At 45.5% G+C, this 19,030-nt stretch overlaps 1 protein-coding gene across 2 annotated transcripts in view; it reads right to left on the bottom strand.

Annotated features, from left to right (window-relative positions):
- Positions 1–3,748: 3,748 nt before the first annotated feature.
- BNC1 (basonuclin zinc finger protein 1) overlaps positions 3,749–19,030 on the bottom strand; it is a 32,933-nt gene continuing 17,651 nt past the window's right edge. Inside the window, exons 2-6 of one of the 2 annotated variants that reach the window (XM_079912630.1) lie at positions 15,382–15,481; positions 14,087–14,322; positions 11,979–12,092; positions 10,246–11,633; positions 3,749–6,004 (exon numbers count right to left, since the gene is read on the bottom strand). In XM_079912630.1, coding sequence (XP_079768756.1) covers positions 5,320–6,004; positions 10,246–11,633; positions 11,979–12,092; positions 14,087–14,322; positions 15,382–15,481 — 2,523 coding nt within the window. In that variant the 3' untranslated portion in view covers positions 3,749–5,319. Of the gene's footprint in view, positions 6,005–10,245; positions 12,093–14,086; positions 14,323–15,381; positions 15,482–19,030 lie in introns of both variants that reach the window. The other variant, XM_079912629.1, reaches the window with a different exon arrangement.

The raw sequence follows: 19,030 nt of genomic DNA, 5'->3' as shown, positions 1-19,030 counted from the left end.
AAGTCTGTGGGTAAACCTGACAGCACATGGGTGCCAAGAACTGGCTCACTTCACTCAACACTGAGAGGGAGAGACAGCGAGGTCACCAGGGGCTTTCAGGAAGTGATGACACCTGAGCTGAGTCTCAAAGGAGGACCAAGGGTTAGTGGGTCAGAGACTGGAAAGGCGATTCCTGCAGAGCAAGCAGCATATGCAGGGCCTTCGGGGCCTAACTAGCCCCAGGATTGTGGGGCCACTGCAGGGGGTCAGCCTGGCTGAGGCCTGGCTGGACGGTAGGTCCCTGGAGGGGGTGGCACCGTCAGACCTTGGGCTGCTGTCTGGAGGTTGGATTTGAGAGAGAAATAAAAATAGGATGCTGCTGAAATACTCTCAGAGAACGGAGCGGAGGGTTGCCTTGATGAACTGACATCGATGATGAGCAGGAAAGAGGGGAAGGATGTGAGAGCGTTTTTGCAGGTAGAGCCGTTTGGATTTGGTGACTGAGTGCTGCTGTTGGGAGTGAGATGAAAGGAGAAGTCTGGGATAGGGATGATGATGGTGACAAAGACGATGCTTACGGCTAATGTTTGTTGAGGGTGTACGTGCCAGGCACTGTGCTGAGTGTTTCATATACACCACGTCATCTGAGTCTCATCATGAACTATCGAAGCTCATGAGTATATTTTTATACTCATGATACAGATGAGGAAACTGAGACCCAGGGAAGCTGTAACTTGGCCAAGGTCACCAGGTTAGTATGTGGAACAGCCAAGGACAGTCAGACCTAAAGAGCTATGCTCTTAACCATACTCAGTACCGGCTATGCTCCTAGCCACGCTCAGTACCGGCTACGCTCCTAACCACGCTCAGTACTGGCTATGCTCTTAACCATACTCAGTACCGGCTATGCTCTTAACCACGCTCAGTACTGGCTATGCTCCTAACCACGCTCAGTACTGGCTATGCGCTTAGCCACGCTCAGTACCGGCTATGCTCCTAGCCACGCTCAGTACCGGCTATGCGCTTAGCCACACTCAGTACAGGCTATGCTCCTAGCCACGCTCAGTGCCGGCTATGCTCTTAGCCACGCTCAGTACCGGCTATGCTCCTAGCCACGCTCGGTACCGGCTATGCTCCTAACCACGCTCGGTACCGGCTACGCTCCTAGCCACGCTCAGTACCGGCTGCAGGGTTTTAGTTTGGGTTGGCCAGGTGATGGCACCACTCCCTCAATCCGAGGAAACAGAAGGAGAAAAATATTTGATTGGTGGGGAAACGACAAACTGAGCTGAGGACAAGTTGAACTGGAGATGCTGTGGGTTATTCCATGATAACCAACAGTCCAGAGGGCAGCTCTGGAGGGATCCTGCTGGGGTTGCAAGTCACGGGGATGAATAAGACAACCAAGAGCATGAGCATGAGGAGAGAAAAAGGCCAGGGAGGGACCAGGGTTCACCAAAGAACCAAATGTGTCCTTTGGATATGGCCGTCCGGGAGCAAGATTAGTGCAGCCAGAGGACAGAGGCAAAGTCTTACTATTCTAAGGAAATTGGATGCACAGGAAGGAAAGAAGAGTCACCAGAAGGGATCGGGGGAGCGGGGACAGAAAGCTCTTTTTTCTTTCTTTTAACCGTTGAGATGAGAGAGATTTGCAAATGTCACAGGCTAGAGAGATGGGACCATTAGAAAGACGAATTTGATAATGAATGGGAGAGGAGAAAAGTGATGGAACGACAACCTTGAGGCAGCTGGAGGGATGAGGTGAGAGCATCAGTCTTCAAAAAGAAAGTGAACACTTCTTTTGAGTCTAAAGAAAAATATAGGTTTGAATGCACCTTGAACAGGACCCAGGGGCTTTAGAAAGGTAAGATTTGGCCAACTGCTACAGCTATCATGCTCTACGTCCACTGCCACGTTTGCACAGTGGCCACACTTCCCATGGGTTGCTCGCAGCCAAGACGGAGCATGGCAGGGAAACGATTCCCAGGGAACCCATTCCCGGGAGATCGGGGCCGACTGCTCAGATGGCTCATCTGGACACAGGGACTCCCCAAAGGCCGTGCTGACCCTTCCTCAGGTACATGGCGGTCTCAAGATACTTTCACCCAATCTTCCCTCCTTCCTTTCTTCACTTGGGGTCAGCCCTGCATTGCATCTGCTGGCTCCTCCCGCTTTCCCCAGCTCCCTATTTTCTCTCAAGAGTGTCTCTTAATACCATCCTTGTACATTTAGTCCTACTGGCATCTGCTTCTTAGAGGACCCAGACTAACACAGCCACCCAGGCACACATGGATAAAATCAGAAAGGTTGAGTTAGGGAGACTCGGATCCCTCAGTGGGAGGTGATGAACCTAAGGAGGCTGTGACGGGTCTGCGTGTGAGGGCAAAATGGGCGGTGGGAGTGCAGGGGGGATCCTGGTCACCTTCTCACAGAGGCCTGCAGCTCACTGTTGACTGTCTGCCAGGCACAAGATAGATTCTCAGGAGGTCCAGGCAGATGTGACCACATGAAGATGGGTATGAATACAGACAAATGGATGGGGGCTGGTGGGCACCGGGGGAGAAGCTGAAGGGGTTCCCACCTAATTCTCAGAGAGCAGGAAGTGAGGTCAGCTCTGTGAATATGACCAGTCCACGGGGTGGGACCTTGCAAACTGGAGGTTTGGAACAGCTGCTATGGTGAGAGGGAGGGAGAGATGGCTGACAAAGACTGTAATGAAAAGAGAATGGAGAAGCGGCAGGGGCAGGAAAAGGTTTTAGGGCCTTGTAGGCCTTGGGAGGGTCTCTGGATTTTACACTAACTGCTAAAGGGAAACCTTGGAGGGTTTCGAGCTGGGGCCCTACAGGACCGGATCTGTAACTTAGAAGGACATTCTGGATACTGCAGGAGATGAGAATGGATGCAGCAGACCAGTGAGGAGGTTACAGCAGTCGTCCAGGCAAGAGAGGACATGGCCCAGAGCCGGGCGGGAGCAGTGCAGATGCCGGTAGCTAAGAAAGTTCCCCTCTGATGACTCCTATTCCCCCAGTGAAATAAGAAGCAGGGACACTGACATCACCTGAGAGGGGGGCTGGATGGGTAGGTGGGATTGTGCTTTTATCTGTATGTTGGAAGGGTAGAAGAAAGAGGCAAAGTTGTTAAAAGATAAGTAATAAAAACTTACTTTAATGTATAAAATAGGTAACTAACGAGTACCTACTGTCTAGCACAAGCAACTCTACTCAATGCTCTGTGGTGACCTAAATGGGAAGGAAATCCAAAAAAGAGGGGATATATGTATATGTATAGCTGATTCACTTTGCTGTACAGTAGAAACAAACACAACATTGTAAAGCAACTATACTCCAATAAAAATTAAAAAAAATAAAAAAACCCTGCGTATTTAAGAAAGAAAGAAGAGGCTTAAATCTTTCATTACATTCCATTTTGAGCATTGGCCATAAGACTTATCTTTGATAGCACAGATTTTTAAAAATCCCTGTATTTTCCTTGATAAGTGATACCTAGCCCCTCCTCCCAGTGAAGTAACCACTTGATTTCTTTGCAACTCATGAACCGCTGCAGTTCCTGTTAGGATGGGGCAGTAGTTACTGATTCCTGTCCACCAGACCTTCCCTGAGTGGTTAGATCTGTAAAATTCATAAGTGTGTGTGTGTGTGTGTGTGTGTGTGTGTGTGTGTATGATGATCACATGCGCTCACACAACACGCAGTATGTATGACAAAACTGCTTTGACAAAGGTTTGCCTTTTTAAACAAAAAGTGTGTCATATATTTTTATTAAATCATAGAAAACTCATTTGTATACAAATTTTTCCACTTTGGGGACAATGGAATATTAAACAGCTGGGTAACAAAACAGTTGAAAGATACATCTCACTTTAAGCAGAGACAAATTTTAAGTCATCACATTTATTTAAAAAAATGTTGAAATAATCAGTAACAGGTTATTGGCTTTTTTCACCTTTGGGTCAGAGGAATAGTATCTCTTATAAAGCCCCAATTCTCTTTAAGGATGCTTTTCATTACTCAAACCAACCATGAGTTTAAAAAGGTGATTAACTTGAAGTTTTAATACAAAATCAATTTCTTTTTCCCAACCATGGACTTTTAGGGTATTGTAAATGCTGAATTTCAGGACAGGGTCTCCTTTCACAGGACCTATTATGCTTCTTTTCTACAACAGCAAATGTGTATAATGGTACAGAATATATTTCAGAATAAGTTAAATATTAAGACATACAGTATGGCAATAATGTCCTACTTTTCTTTCTACCATGTAAATTCAAAAGTTCATCCTAATCTTACACATTTACAAAAGGGTGAAGACTGAGGGATCCAGTGATAATGAAAATGCACAACCACCATCAGGACCACATTCTCTAAACACTCTGGCTGAATATATACAAATGGTCCTGCCAGAATCATGCCTGCGTTTGTTCCACAGGGGATCTCAATGAACAGACGCTGAAGGTCACCAAACAAAAATGGGCAGTGGTTTTGCAGTTTAGGTTGTCACTTGTTCTGCTTTTGAGCAGAGACCCAGAGGTCACACTGTGACATGTCTGCACTCACCACAAACACTCACAGAACATAAACACAAATTAAATATTAGCAAACATTTTAAATTAAATTGAAGACCGCTATTTTTAAGTGCATGAAGTATTTCCCCCTAGCTTCTTAACGCGTGTTACAGAGCGAGAACTAAGATCCTGGGTAACATTTGTGTTCCTACGTATTAGAGGCCAACGTGCTTCCTTTGAGAACTCCCTGGAGCAACACATGAGATCTTCAGGGGGACAAAAGGCAATTCTCCAATCTAAATGGAGGGATAGTCTCAAACAGTCATTTTCCCAAACTCCAGTTTGGATTTCAGACTCATTAAAGCAGGAACTCAAAAATGTGATCTTTGGGAGTGGCTCCTGGTGTCACCCGTGGTGACAGTCTGTGTCCCAGGACACTCGACTGACCCTTAATACTACAAGCCTCACTTCAAGCTGCCCCCAGGTCCTGGGACCCTGCTGTCAACTTGCAGACCTGGAGCTCTCCCAGGGAATGTGTAAACAAATCTGGGGAAAACCACGTTTCTGCAAGTTTTTGTTATGTCAGTGGTAAACCTCCTGGGCTAAGAAAAATAATAGGAAACGCCACCCCAATGGCAACTTCTCACGAGGCTCGTCTTCTGCTCATCCTGCTGTCGAAGACTACGAAGTCAACTCAAATATTCTTCGCCTCGCTTGCCCCAAATGGTAACTAAACAGAGTTAGAAGCTTTTCTTTGGACTACCTGATTCCTGAATTACGACAAAGGCTTATCTGAGCAAACGTGGCCCACTACCTCGTTACTGGAGGTGACTTGGAGAGGAGGCTAGGCTTTTGTGCAGGTTGGGATTCTGGCTGTGTCTGTTTCGACTTCGAACAGACGAGAACATGGTGTTGCAGCCCGGGACTTTGCACTTGTGGAGCTGGCGGAGGTGCACAGTTTTGTAGTGAGCCCTGAAGGTCCCCTTATTACTGTACGTCTTTTGGCAGAGGTGACATGTTATGGGCAGCCCAGACGGCAGGCTGGCAAGGCTCTGGTCGGCCTTCTCCATCAGGACGCAGATGGGATAGTCATCCTCCACGGGGACCAGGCTCGCCCCTTCACAGTTGCCGTCGCTGTCCTCCATGAGCACGGTGCCTTCCTCGCTTGCCCCGTCTGAGTCCCAGGAGGAATGGCTGCTACTCTCCGATTTCATGCTCGAGGTAGTACTCAAATCCAGGATGGTGCCCTCGCTTGGCGGACCGGAGGTGTAGCTCTCCAGGCCGGCGCTGTGGACTTGGGCTACTGGGTAAACCAGGCTGCCCATCCGACTCGTTCCCTTGAAGATGACAGATGTCGGGGAGGCTTGCTGTGTGAAAGCCACACCCTGACAGGCCTCCTTAGCCATATCTTTCAACAAGTAAGCTGCACGGAAATGGTCTTCACCGCTCTCCAACACTTCTTGAGTCAACACTTTTTGGTGGAGGTTTAGGTTTGAACTGTGTCTACAAGAGTGAAAAGACGGTTAGCAATGGGTTGGGCTGTTGTTTCTGGTGTGTTAAAGACAGCCTTCATTCTGAGTAAAGACGCTACGCAGATACCAGGAAAGCTTGTGGCATGAGAGAAGTGATACAGTGTGTGTGTGGTGGACACTGCCCACTGCCGTTCACCACCTGTCACAAGTTAGCATTTGACCAGAAAGGTCAACAGAATATGTAGTTCTCTTCAGTTTCCACGATCTGATTGACACGTAAGTTCTGGTACCTCATCTTTAGAGAATGGCTGGACTACTTCAGTTAGGCCAGTTCAACTGGGACACTGGAACCAGGAGATCCCAGAAGAAAACTGGTCACAGACAATAAGGAACTAAGCAGAGGACTTTATTTCAATGAAACCAGGAAATATTATCTTCTAGAGCTGCACTGTCCAGTATGACAGCTACTCATAAGTGTATGAGCTCCTGAAAGGTGGCTATGACATATACTGAAATGATAATATTTTGGATAGGCTGAGTGAAATAAAATGTTACTAACACTTACTTCACTTGTTTCTTTTTACTTTTTTAATGTGGCTACCAGAAAATTTAAAATTTCCTATGTGGCTTGCATGGTGGTCTAGAGTATTTGCATACATACCCCCACGCAAGTTCTACAGGTGTGATAATCTGACTGGCTAGAAATTGTATGTGTGTGCATGAGTGTGTGTGTGGGGTGTGCACATGTGTGTGTGCTAAATTTAGTTCATATCTGCAACATTTCACTATATACCAGACAGAAATCTTGCAAATGCAGCACTGTGAGCACACTGCCAATCATCTACCCAATGATTACTCCTAAAGGGCAGATAATAAGTATCCATTATGACACATGCCTTTTACTCATAAGGTATCATTTGGATGTAACTTGTCAATCAATGTCAGCCTTGCTCAGAGATCCCCTAACTACTGATGAGCAAAAACACCCCTTACCAGAGGGTACAATCTTAAAGGTGATTGGAGATTATTCCAAACAGGGAAGATACCTCCCCCAACGCAGATCAGAAGGCATGCCAGGGTCAAACTGGGAAAAACACCCTCACCTAAATGACAAGGAATCAAATTTTCTCTTCTAAATCTCCAAGGACATATGGAAGGGGTGTTACTCATAAAATGTATCAAATTTACTTCTGAACTTCTTTTTAATCCTCTTATACATTCTTTTCTTGGGACATAATCAGAATTATACTCCCAGATCACCCACTTTGCAAGCAGCTCTTCTCAACTGCAACTCTGCCCTGTGATTATGTCAGCATCCTGGGTTGAAGGGGCAGGTATGTCTCGGCAGAAAACCAGACATTAGATTGACATACAGGTTCCAGTATACACAAGTGGTCAAAAAAAAACGTCTGACAAACACATTTACTGGAACACCTTGCACAGAAAGGTCCCTGATGCAACAAAGCAAACCTCTGGGCCCTTTGCTCAATCCTGAGGATCCCATGAACACCAAGAGCTAACATATGGGAAGCCCTCTCTCCTCCTTAACCATCCTCAGAGGGTTAGATGCACTTCCCAAGGTGCCATGTCCCCTGAGACCAGTGAGTACCACAGCTTCAAAAACCCTGTGACCACGTGCCAGGCTTTCTGTTTCCAGGACTAATGCTGTGCCTACTGCCCAGGTCTGCATTTCTTCCCTTCAACCTCTACACCTCCCCCTCCAACTCTTCCCTCCCGTTTGTGACTATTTAGATAAGCTGAGACCAGTGGTTTTCAAATTGCGGTCTGGGTACCCCTAGTGGTCCCTGAGATCCTTTCAGGATGTCCCTCAAGTCAGACTCCTTTCATGATGATACTAAGACATTGTTTTCCCTTTTCAGGCTCATTCTCTCACTCGTGTAGAGTAGAGTTTTCCAGAGGCTACGTGACCTGTGATATTGCAACAGATTGAATGCAGAAGCTGGTGTGAGAACCCAGTCGTCTTCTACCAGACCAGACATTAAAGATATTTGCAAAATGTAAAACAAAGCCACTTCTCACTAAGTTTTTGATCCAGAAAATGTAGTTATTTTTCATAAAAATGTAATGGTAACGTATAATAGGTTTTTTAAGTGATGTGATACATATTTTTTCAATTTTAATTTCTAATACAGTAAATATTGATAGATATAAACCCAAATAGACAAAAGTTCTTGAGGGTCTTGAGGTTTTAAGAATTTGTAAAGGGGCTGTGAGACCAAAACTTCTGCAAGCTGCTGGATTAGACAGAACTCCTCTGGGAAACCATCCCTAACTTCTCAGAGAGTTTGGTTAGGCGCCCCCCCATGTGCCCGTAACAGAATACCCCCGCTTCTAGCAGCCACCACCTTCAGCTGTAATCACCTGCTTACTGCTCTGTCTTCCCCACTGGCCTTCGTGGGCAGGAACTGTGTCTAGAGCACCTAACACAGAAGGTTATTAACTATTTGTTGGCTAAGTATCCACAGTGCTGTCCTCGTCCCTTTGTGACGGGTCCTAGGAACTGCTGTTGGCAGTAGCAGTGGCTTGAAGAGAGGACATCAGTTATCATTACAGCCATGCAATTCTCATCTCTGACTCAGAAAAATGGTGGTGGGCCCGGGACTGCTCACAAAGTCCTGTTTAAAATAGTATCATTTTAATCACAGATTCTAGGGAAAATGCAGTCCAAGTCCTAGACTACTAGAATTAGTGGTTTACATTTAGAACGAAAGATGTTTTCCTGTGGTGGGGCAGGAGGTTTGCATCACAAAGAGGTTCCAAAATAAGAAAATGTTAAATATATGAAAAATAAATATAAATAGTATCTGAAATTCAATATGTCTTCTCATTTAGTAGACAAGGTAGGTCAGAACAGTATCATAAATATCAAGGATAACCTGACTGATATGACTATCTCTTCTTTATAACGACAGCTTATTCATGATCGAACACCCTTCTTGGAGGGTGGAGGAGGGGCACTGGCTCACTAATTTGGGTATCTTGGTGGTTTGGTGCAACATCCAGCAACAGAAACAGGAATTTTAACTAATATCACCCCTGCCGCATCCTCTCTGCTCAAGACACTATGTGTGTTCTTAGGGGCCCTGTCCAGGAATGTGTGTGGGAGTCTATACATTTTCACCCTCTTAATAAATTAGGTGCTACAACTTGGACTGAGGCAATGGTGGTGTTGAGCTGCTCGAAGTCAAGCTTGTTTGAGCGAATGTAACATTTTGATATTCTGTGAACAATTTAGCATCCACAATGCTGCATTTCATCAGTGAGCTGGTTCTCTCCTTAAAGCCTCCTGGGGTCATCTTTTGGTAAGCTTCCTCTTCCCTTTACAGGCTGGGGAGGAAGGCGACCTGAAGAGTGGTTATGTGACTCAAGTTCATTAAGAAAAGCACAAGTAAGATAGTAACGCCAGTGCTGTGTCCCCAGAGCGATGAGAGATACTCTATAACCGGGCGCTCTGTACAGTCTGACTCTGTGTGGTGGGGTCATGAAAACCCGGCACTGAAAGACTTCTCATCTTTGAACCATACATCACAGACACTGAAATAACCTGTTAATTGCCTTTACTCTTTGATATCTTAGTATTTCAAAAATCTTCAATCAGGCAGCTATTCTTCCTTTCAAAAACAGTGGTTAAATAGAAATCGGAGAAAACGTTTCATTCTGTGGACTTCATAGTGTGAAATGAAAATCAGAGAAGTTTTCGGGAGCTACAATCCTAACTTTAAAAGCTCCCCCGCTTCCTCCCCCTTTATTGTGTGAACTAGTTCATGACGCCTTATCCCAAACCCTTGGGGCCAGATGTTTCTGAATCCAGAATTTCTCAGGCTTTAAAAAGGCAGAATGATGCATATACTGTCATATCGTGGCAATGCCCCCGTAATAAATCCATTAACATTTCTGTATGGAATATATAGTAAAAAAATCCACACAAAGGGAGACTTAAAAAGATTAAAATAGCCTCACATCATTTCAGGTCAGGTTTTGTGGCTAAATGAGTTTAAATTCTGGAATTGAAAATCCAGGAATCTGGATCTATAGAACACCGTTTCTCAATCTGTGGTCCCTGGAATAGCATCAGTGTCCCCTGGGAACTTAGCAATGCAAACTCTCACATCTCGTCCCAGACCAAGTGAAGCAGAAATTCTAGGGGGAGGGCTCAGAAGCCTGTTTTAACAACCCTCCAGGTGACTCAGAGGCATGCTAAAGTTTAAGAACCACTGCCTTGGAAGAAATGATTGCCACCAGACGTCTTACCTGTCTCTGCTCCTGCGGGAGGGGAATGTGGCCTTACAGCCCTCCAGCGTGCACGTGTGCGTTTCTTTGGCATGCATGTTCTTGTGATGCATCTTCACACCGCAAGCGTTTTTAAAAGTCTTCTTGCAGATGTCACACTGGAAGCGATTTTCCTCCTTCGGCCTCGCTAATGTGTGCTGACCTGAGTGCTCCAGCTCTTTGGAATCTTCAAAACAAGGAAAAGCCATCCCCCGGCTGGACAAAGCACTGAGGAGGCCCCCAGCCAGAAGGCGCTGCTGCAGCTTGACGTAGTCAGGAAAAGGGACACAGGGCTCCACCCCGGGGGTGAGGTGAGGTTCACGGCCACCATCCTCCCCGTCCCGTGGCACCACGGTCAGCACTGACTTCTGCTCAGTCTCCCTCTCCGAGTTGTATGTGGCCTGCTCGGGGGTTTGGCGGAGGGCTCCGCTGGACTCGATCGCCGGTTTGAGATGGCAGGGCCTCTCTCCTTCAGGACCAGGCTTCCCTAAGCTTCCCAGTGGGGCTCTGTCTGACCGGGGGCTGCAGGTCTCCAGCTCGTCTTCACTGACCACCTGCAGGGGCATGTCTTCATCTGAGCTGAGAGTGTGCCTCTTCTCATCCGCTATCTCCACAGCCTCCTTCTCTATTTTGATGGGCATACTGGACTTCCGCGATTTCTTCTTGGGCAGGGCATCGAATGGCATTTCGTTGGAAACCAGTTGTTCCGGGATTGAAGAGGACAGCAGAGGGAGGGAAGGTAGCATCCCAGGTGTGTTTGCTAGCTCAGCCGGGGTGGCCGGACTGCGGTAGAAAGGAAGGACCGGCTGGACCGTCTTCAGGTTGGGAAAAAGCACTCCGTTTTGGCCAATGCTTGGGAAGGCTGGCTGGCTCCGGGAATCCTCCCCTGAACCAGTGTAGCCAGGGAAAGGTCGACAGTCTGGAGAAGTCACCCGGAAACCGGGGCGCTTATAGCTCTCAGAGGCAGCCAGGTTCAGGCTGTTCCTCAGGTCTTTGTCCCTGTTGTTTCTGTTCATTGGCATGTGCAGCCGGGGGTTGGGGTTGGCGCTGTGGCGGTTCCGGCTCCTCAGGGAGCTGAACACCATGTTACAGCCTTCGATGGTGCACTTATGCTTGATCTTCAGGTGGACGGCATTGTAGTGGATCTTGAGGGTGCCTTTGTCGTAGAAGGTCTTCTCACACGCTGTACAGAACACCCGGCCCTTCTTTGTGCCGAGGCTGTTCCTCTCGGACTTCACTTTGCCCTCTGGGGACAACTGTGTCCTTTCGAGCTTTGTGATGATGTTGTATGAGCTGGAGTCACTTAAATGGGCACTGTCTTCCTTTGTAGTAACAGGACCTGGACAGTTTAGACACTGCTCTTTTTCAACCTGAAATGGGGTGGAACTGGAAGTTAAGAAGCTGCTGTTGGGGAAGGGTCCGTGGACTTCCTGTTTGGGGTCCTGACTTTGGTCCTGACCCTGCTCCAGCACATATGGTTCGGGCACTGACCCTATCAGTGCGGGAGGCACGGGGTTGAAGAACTGGAAGGGCAGCATGAAGGTCATGTTGTTTATGAGGTTCTCAAAGGGGTGTATACTGCCGGGGTTTCCTTTGTCTACAGGAGGGGGGAGGCTGCCACTCCGGTGGCTGCAGCTCTCGATGAAAGCCCTGATATCTACGTTCGCCGTGGAGGGGGGGATGATGATGGACTGCTCTTCCTTCTCTTGAATTACCATGAGCTCAACGATAGACTTGGTCTCTCCAAAACGAAGAAACTGCTGCAAGGTGGCCAGCTCTTCCTCACTGGTCATGATGCTCCAGTGATCCAACACCTTTCCTGATGCATCCTAAACCCAAACCAGAATTAAGAAGGGCAATTAATTGACTATTCCTTACCCTTTTCTCTAAGAAAGGAACCACGTGTGTGGTCAGGGCCTCCACCAGCACCACACGGCACTTTTGTACATATTAGAAAAAGACACCCCTGTGAGCACAAGGCTTGATGAGTTCAGCCCTCGCTCACCCCACTGTCCTAGGACAGAAACTCTGTGCAGAAAATAAACTGCACAAAGGTAAGCAGTGGTCCAGAAGAGAGAAATAAAATATCACTCAAGCCTAAGGGAAGTTTGGTGATTATTTTCCATCTTATTTCAAACCAATTGGTTGTCTTGCATCAGGCATAATTTTCCTCCACTAAAATTAAAATATGTATCATTTGAACAATAGTAGCTTCTTTATCTAAAGAGTATAGATGAGGCAATCAGGCCTAGATATAGTTCAAGTATTTATTCGCTGCAAGTCTAATAATCTTTCCTAAGCAACTAACATTGAAAAACAAATGAACCTGTATTGATCTATTGCCTATGTTCACAAGGCAGAGCTGTAATTACACTGGAGTGTTGGAGATCTTTCAAACTCTAGCAAGGCCTAACTTTTCCCAAAACTACAATAAATATTTTATCACAGAACATGTATTTGATGGCCTACTGAGATTTTTCACAGTGCATGTAGGAGTTCTGAAGATGATGAGGAATGTAACATCATAAATTTTTCATGCACTAGAGGTTCAAGGTAATTGATTCCATATTTTTAATCCTAACACTAGAAAGCAAGATTATTAGGATCATTAAATATTGATCTATGTCATAATGTAAGATCATAATGCTGCTCTACATAAAAGGTGGTTTCTAGCCTGCTGGGGGTCCTGCACTCGAGGTGAGCAAACATGTTTCCAGAGGAAGACTGGAGGCATTGTCAGAGTTTGAAAGAAGTGGGTTCAAATTCTCAGTCTGCTGCATACAAGCTGAGTGATTTCAGCAAGATTTAGAAGCACTCAGTCTCTGGTTTTCCAACTGGAAAATGGGGATAATCTACCTACCTTGTGAGATTACTGGAAGAAGGTCTAAGTCAATAAATGCCTGTTATTAGTGTTTGTTTCAGGGTTATGGCCCAGCTGAGTTAGACTGAAGTGTATGTTAGTCTTGGAAATAACATTCATCCACCCATTTCGTTGAAATTTTTATCAAAATTAGCTGACATTTTCTAGTGTAGTGACAAGAAATAAAATGTTGTAGCTGTTTCATATGTCAGAGAAATGATAGAATTCACACCAGGGAATATGTTCTTTGCTGTTGAAACACCTTGATAGCCTCTCTGGATAGGAAGCATAAGGCCTACCCCCCACAGTATGGTACAGAAAAAGAGGTACAACACTCTGCAAAGGAAAGAGATGAGAGAAGGGCCGAAAGGCATGGAATGATGGAAAGACGTAGAGAAAATGCGAGGAGGCCAAAAGGAACTGGAGAGGCAGAGAGAGAATGAGCCAGAGCATGCAAAGAGAAATATCACAAGGTGATGGAGCCTGGGAAGGAAAATTGGCAGTAGGATGGATGGCAGAGGGCTTTAAAGAACAGGAAGGTGTGGCATGAAATTGTAACTGTTTGCTGTGCGGTTCTGCAATGTAAGTTCCCTTCCTCAACCCCAAACTCTCAGTAAAATCTGAAACATGATGTTTTGTGTCAGTAAATAGTTTGAGGATAATGAAAGAAACGGAGGCATCACCAAGGATGGGGCAAATGGCTGACTGTGGAAGAGCTGGCTGAGTGAAACCTAAAGCAGAGAATATGTAATGCTCCCGCATCCTCAAGTCTTACAGATACCTTGAGGAAAGGCACTGGATTTCACCCAGCGCATGAGGTAGCGCTTAAGACATTAGAAATAACTATGAAAGGGAAGGATGACTACCAATGGCTGTAGCACTGTAGGCAACAGGGTTACATCAGTTCCAAGGACACGAGCTTCGGAAGACATTCTAGGAGAACAGTGCCCACGGTCCCCATACCTGCAGCACGTATCCACGGATGTAATCCTGGAGGGTCCAGTCCAGGGCATGGAGGATCTGGAGGACCTCATCTTGCTTCAACACACTGAAGAGCCGGTCCAGTAGGATTTTCAGGCGAACAGGGATGGCCTGGGTCCCATACAGCATGAGGCTGCTAATATCAAACACCACGTTGGACTGGACAATCTCCACCTGGCTTGTTGGATACACGGGGGGAATCCTTAGCTTACTTAGAGCTGAAAAAGTGAATTGAAGAAATATCGTTTTTCAAGATTCTACTTTTAAGAGAAACAGTGCACAGAAGTAGGTTAGTGCTAACTCTCAGTTATTTGTTCCAGTAGAAAAACCACAAATACGCAAACAATTAATAATCTTAATAGCTATCTGGCTCCAAGTTATTCTCAGGAAATTCTAAAATGAAATGGACTAGCCTGAGAGGCTTCTTTTCTCCCTTTCCTGTGGCGTGCCTAAGGAGTAAAACAGCCGCAAGTAGGGACCGTGCACGGAAAACAGGTAAAAACGAAGGCGGCAGGTGCATAATCAAGAGGATGGAAAACCAGGAAGCACGGGGTCTGGGGAAGAACCTGGACTTGGAAATCCAACAGATTTGGGTTGGAGCCCTGGTCTGCCACTATCTAGTTGTTGGGCTGGGCAAGTTAAGCCACTGAACTCCATGCTGTCCAATGCAACAGTCATCAGTCACAGATGGCTATTCAAATTTAGATTTAAATTAACATAAAATAAAACTAAAAATTCAGTTCACCAGTTGTGCTAGTCACATTTCAAGTACTTGTAGCCACATGTGGCTAGTGTAGGGCTGTCAGGTACAGCAAATAAAAAAACAAATAAAAATTAAACTTGAATATACATTTCAGATAAAAAATGAATAAGTGGTATACACTTAAACCAAAAATAGTCTTTGGGATATACTTAGGCTAAAAAATTATGTATAGTTTAACTGAAATTCAAATTCAACTGAGCATTCTGTTTTTCCATCTAGCAGCCCTGGGTTACAGGCTACTATATTAGACAGCACAGAGCATTTCTACTGTTGCAGAATGACAGCCCTGAAGCACCATTTTCTACATCTTTAGAAGGGGGTTGATAAACACTTATCATATAGAGTTGTTAAGATTCAAAGAGATAACATATATAAAGCTCTTAGGCTGTTACCTGGCACATAGCAGTAACTTACAAATGTTAGCTGTCATTCTTAGATATTAAATCTGTTCCTGAATAACTAAGTTATTTAAAGGGAACACTAAAGACCAAGAGAGGGGGCAAAATAAAGTTACCGTGGGCCACCCATCCATGTCTGCACTGCTCACACTGACGGTGGTGTATTTTCCCTGGTTTGAAGCTTTGGCAACTACAGTTCAGAGTACAGCCGATGGCCTGCAGAAGAGAACACAGGGATACCTGGCATGTTAGTGAGGCGTGGAACACACATCACATTTACATAACAAAACACACTCCTCCACTGAGCAACGTTCTTTGAGTGATGTGTGCCCACTCTGTGCCAGGCCCAGACCTGTAGAGTGTATCCTGGAAAGCGGGGAAGCTGGCCCCAGACCTGGAGACGGTGAACATGCTACACAGATGTTCTGCATGCGAGAATGGGCTAAAATCCCAGAACTCTTTATAAGAAAGGATTACAGGTGGGAAGGAAACATCTTGCTTGTTATTAAGGACACAGAAAGGGTGAAGAAGAGTCACATTCTCACTGAATCTCTAAGTTGACCAGAATAGCAACCCTGAAAGGTATACACCAGCTACCCTGATGCAAGTAAATAGGAGAGCGATCAGAACTGAGAGTAACACACGTGTGTAATTCGTTACCCCCCAAAATGAGGCAGAGGCTGAATATCAAGACAGATTTGAGGACATGCAATGGCTGACCACACTGACGATGATTCCCCGACCCCGCTCACTGGACTGTGTGACTAACAGACGCACACAGGCTGGACAAGCCCTGCATCGATGCCCAGGCGCAGGTCGAAGTGTCGGGTGTGGTGTGGGGGTGTGGAGTGTGCAAACACACAACTGAAACTGAAACTAGAGATGTACGTGACAACAAAGTTCTAGTATTAAGAACAAAGCTTCACGTGTATTTTTTTTTTTTTTTTTTTTTTGTGGTACGCGGGCCTCTCACTGTTGTGGCCTCTCCCGTTGCGGAGCACAGGCTCTGGACGCGCAGGCTCAGTGGCCATGGCTCATGGGCCCAGCCGCTCCGCGGCATGTGGGATCCTCCCGGACCGGGGCACGAACCTGTGTCCCCCGCATCAGCAGGTGGACTCTCAACCACTGCGCCACCAGGGAAGCCCACTTCACGTGCATTTTTAAGATGAATTTCTCAAAAGGGGATAGAGGCCTGAGGAACGTAATCTATTATTAAAGAGAAAAAGCTCTCACAGGAGCTCTGTCAGTGATATTCCTGGGAAGCACCACCGTGTGGAATCTGTATGATTCAAGAGAGCTTTAACACTGGGGAGTGTCTCTGTGTTTGGAGGGGATGAAAGAGCCCTATGACTATGGGTTTAAACCCTCCATGTGACAATTAAGGGACTATGTGGCCTTGGGTGGGGACAGGGAAGAGGAGAATCTGGCCTAGGACACTTTAAGGAGTATATAACTAGTCCTCACTCAAAAATCAGTTGCTGCTGGGATTGTAAAATGGTGCAGCCACTTTGGAAAACCGTCTGGCTGATCCTCACAAACACAGTTACTATACAACCAAGCAATTCCACTCCTAGGTATAAGCCCAAGAGAACTGAAGACATACGTCCACGCAAACTTGTACCCGAACTTTAAATAATCGGCATTATTTATATTAGCCCCGAAGTGGAAACAACCTCAATATTGATCAGCTGATGAATGGATAAACAAAATGTGGTATGTCCATACAATGGGATATCACTAGGCCATAAGAATGAAGTACTGACACCTGCTAAAACATGGGTGAACTCTGAAAATATTATGCTAATGAAAGAAGCCAAGTACAAACAGTCACAGGTGGAATGATTCCATTTATGTGAACTGTCAAGGACAGGCCAATCCACAGAGGCACAGAGCAGACTAGTGGTTACCGGGGTCGTGGGGAGCAGGTAGGGATGAGGAGTGACTGCTAATGGGTGGTAGTGGGGGGAAAGGGTTATCTTTTTTGTTTGTTTTCATCTTTTTAAAAAATTAATTAATTAATTAATTTTTGGCCACGTTGGGTCTTTGTGTCTGTGGGCGGGCTTTCTCTAGTGGCGGCCAGTGGGGGCTACTCTTCGTTGCAGTGCGTGGGATATACTCCTTGGAGCAGAACTGCTGGATCATATAGTAACTCTATGTTTAACTTTTTGAGAAAAATCCCAAACTGTTTTTCAAAGTTTATATTCCTACCAGCAGTCTATGAGGGCTCTGATTTCTCCACATCCCCACCAACACTAGTTGCTGTTTGCCTTTTCTACTGTAGTTATCCTACTGGGCATAAGTGGTATCTCACTGTGGTTTTGATTTCATTTCCCTGACGGCTAATGGTGTTCAGCATCTTTTCATGTGCTTGACGGCCATCTGTATGTCTGTTCAGATCTGTTGCCCAGTTTTAAATTGGGTTGTCTTTTTAGCATTGAGTCATAAGAGTTCTTTATATACTCTAGGTACAAGCCCCTTACCAGATGTACGATTTGCAAATATTTTCTCCAATCCTTGGCTTATCCTTTCACTTTCTTCACAGTACCCTTTGAAACACAGATAGTTTAAATTCTGACCAGAGTTTCTTTTTTTTTTTTTTTTTGCGGTACGTGGGCCTCTCACTGCCGTGGCCTCTCTCTTTGCGGAGCACAGCCTCCGGACGCACAGGCTCAGCGGCCGTGGCTCACGGGCCCAACTGCTCCGCGGCATGTGGGATCTTCCCGGACCGGGGCACGAACCTGTGTCCCCTGCATTGGCAGGCGGACTCTCAACCACTGCGCCACCAGGGGAGCCCCAGAGTTTCTTTCTGAGGTGATGAAAATGTTCTAAAATCAGGTAGTAGTGATGGTTGCACAACTCAATGAATACAGTGAAACCACTCAGTTGTATACTTTATAAGGGTGAATTTTATGGTATGTGAATTATATTTTGATAAAAATATTATTTTAAAAAATCAGTCCACTATACTCCTATTAGAATGGCCAAAATCCAGAACATTGATAGCATCAAATGATTGTGAGGATGTGGAGCAACAGAAATCTCATTCATTGCTGATGAGAAGGCAAAATAGTAATAAAGCTACTTTGGAAGACAGTTTGGTGGTTTCTTATAAAACTAAGCACACTCTTACCGTACAATCCAGTAACTGCACTCTTTGGTATTTACCCAAAGAAGCTGAAAACTTATGCCCACACAAAACCTGCACATGGATGTTTATAGCAGCTTTATTCATAATTTCTAAGACTTGGAAGTAAACAAGATGTCCTTTAGTTGGCAAATAGATAAACTGTGGTACACCCAAACAACAGAATATTATTCAGCACAAAAAAGACATGAGCTATAAAGCCATGAAAGGACATGGAGGAAATGTAAATGCATATTATTAAGTGAAAGAAGGCACTGAAAAGGCTACATACTGCATGATTCCAACTTTAAAACATTCTGGAAAAGGGAAAACTATGGAGACAGTAAAAAGATCAGTGGTTGCCAGGGGGTTGGCAAGGGTTGGGGAATGAACAGGAAGAACACAGAGGATTTTTAGGGCAGTGAAAATACTCTGTATGATACTATAATGATAGATACTTGTCATTGTACATTTTTCCAAACCCATAGGGTGTACAACACCAAGAGTGAACTCTAAGGTTAAACCATGGATTTTGGGTGATTATGATGCGTCAAATGTTGGTTCATCAATTATAACAAATGTACCCTCCAGTGAGGGACGTTGAAAATAGGGGAGGCTATGACTACGTGGAGGTAGGGGAT

Source organism: Stenella coeruleoalba (genome assembly GCF_951394435.1).
Source record: "Stenella coeruleoalba genome assembly, chromosome: 2".
Taxonomy (NCBI): Eukaryota; Metazoa; Chordata; class Mammalia; order Artiodactyla; family Delphinidae; genus Stenella; species Stenella coeruleoalba.
This window is presented reverse-complemented; position numbering and strand designations above follow the sequence as displayed.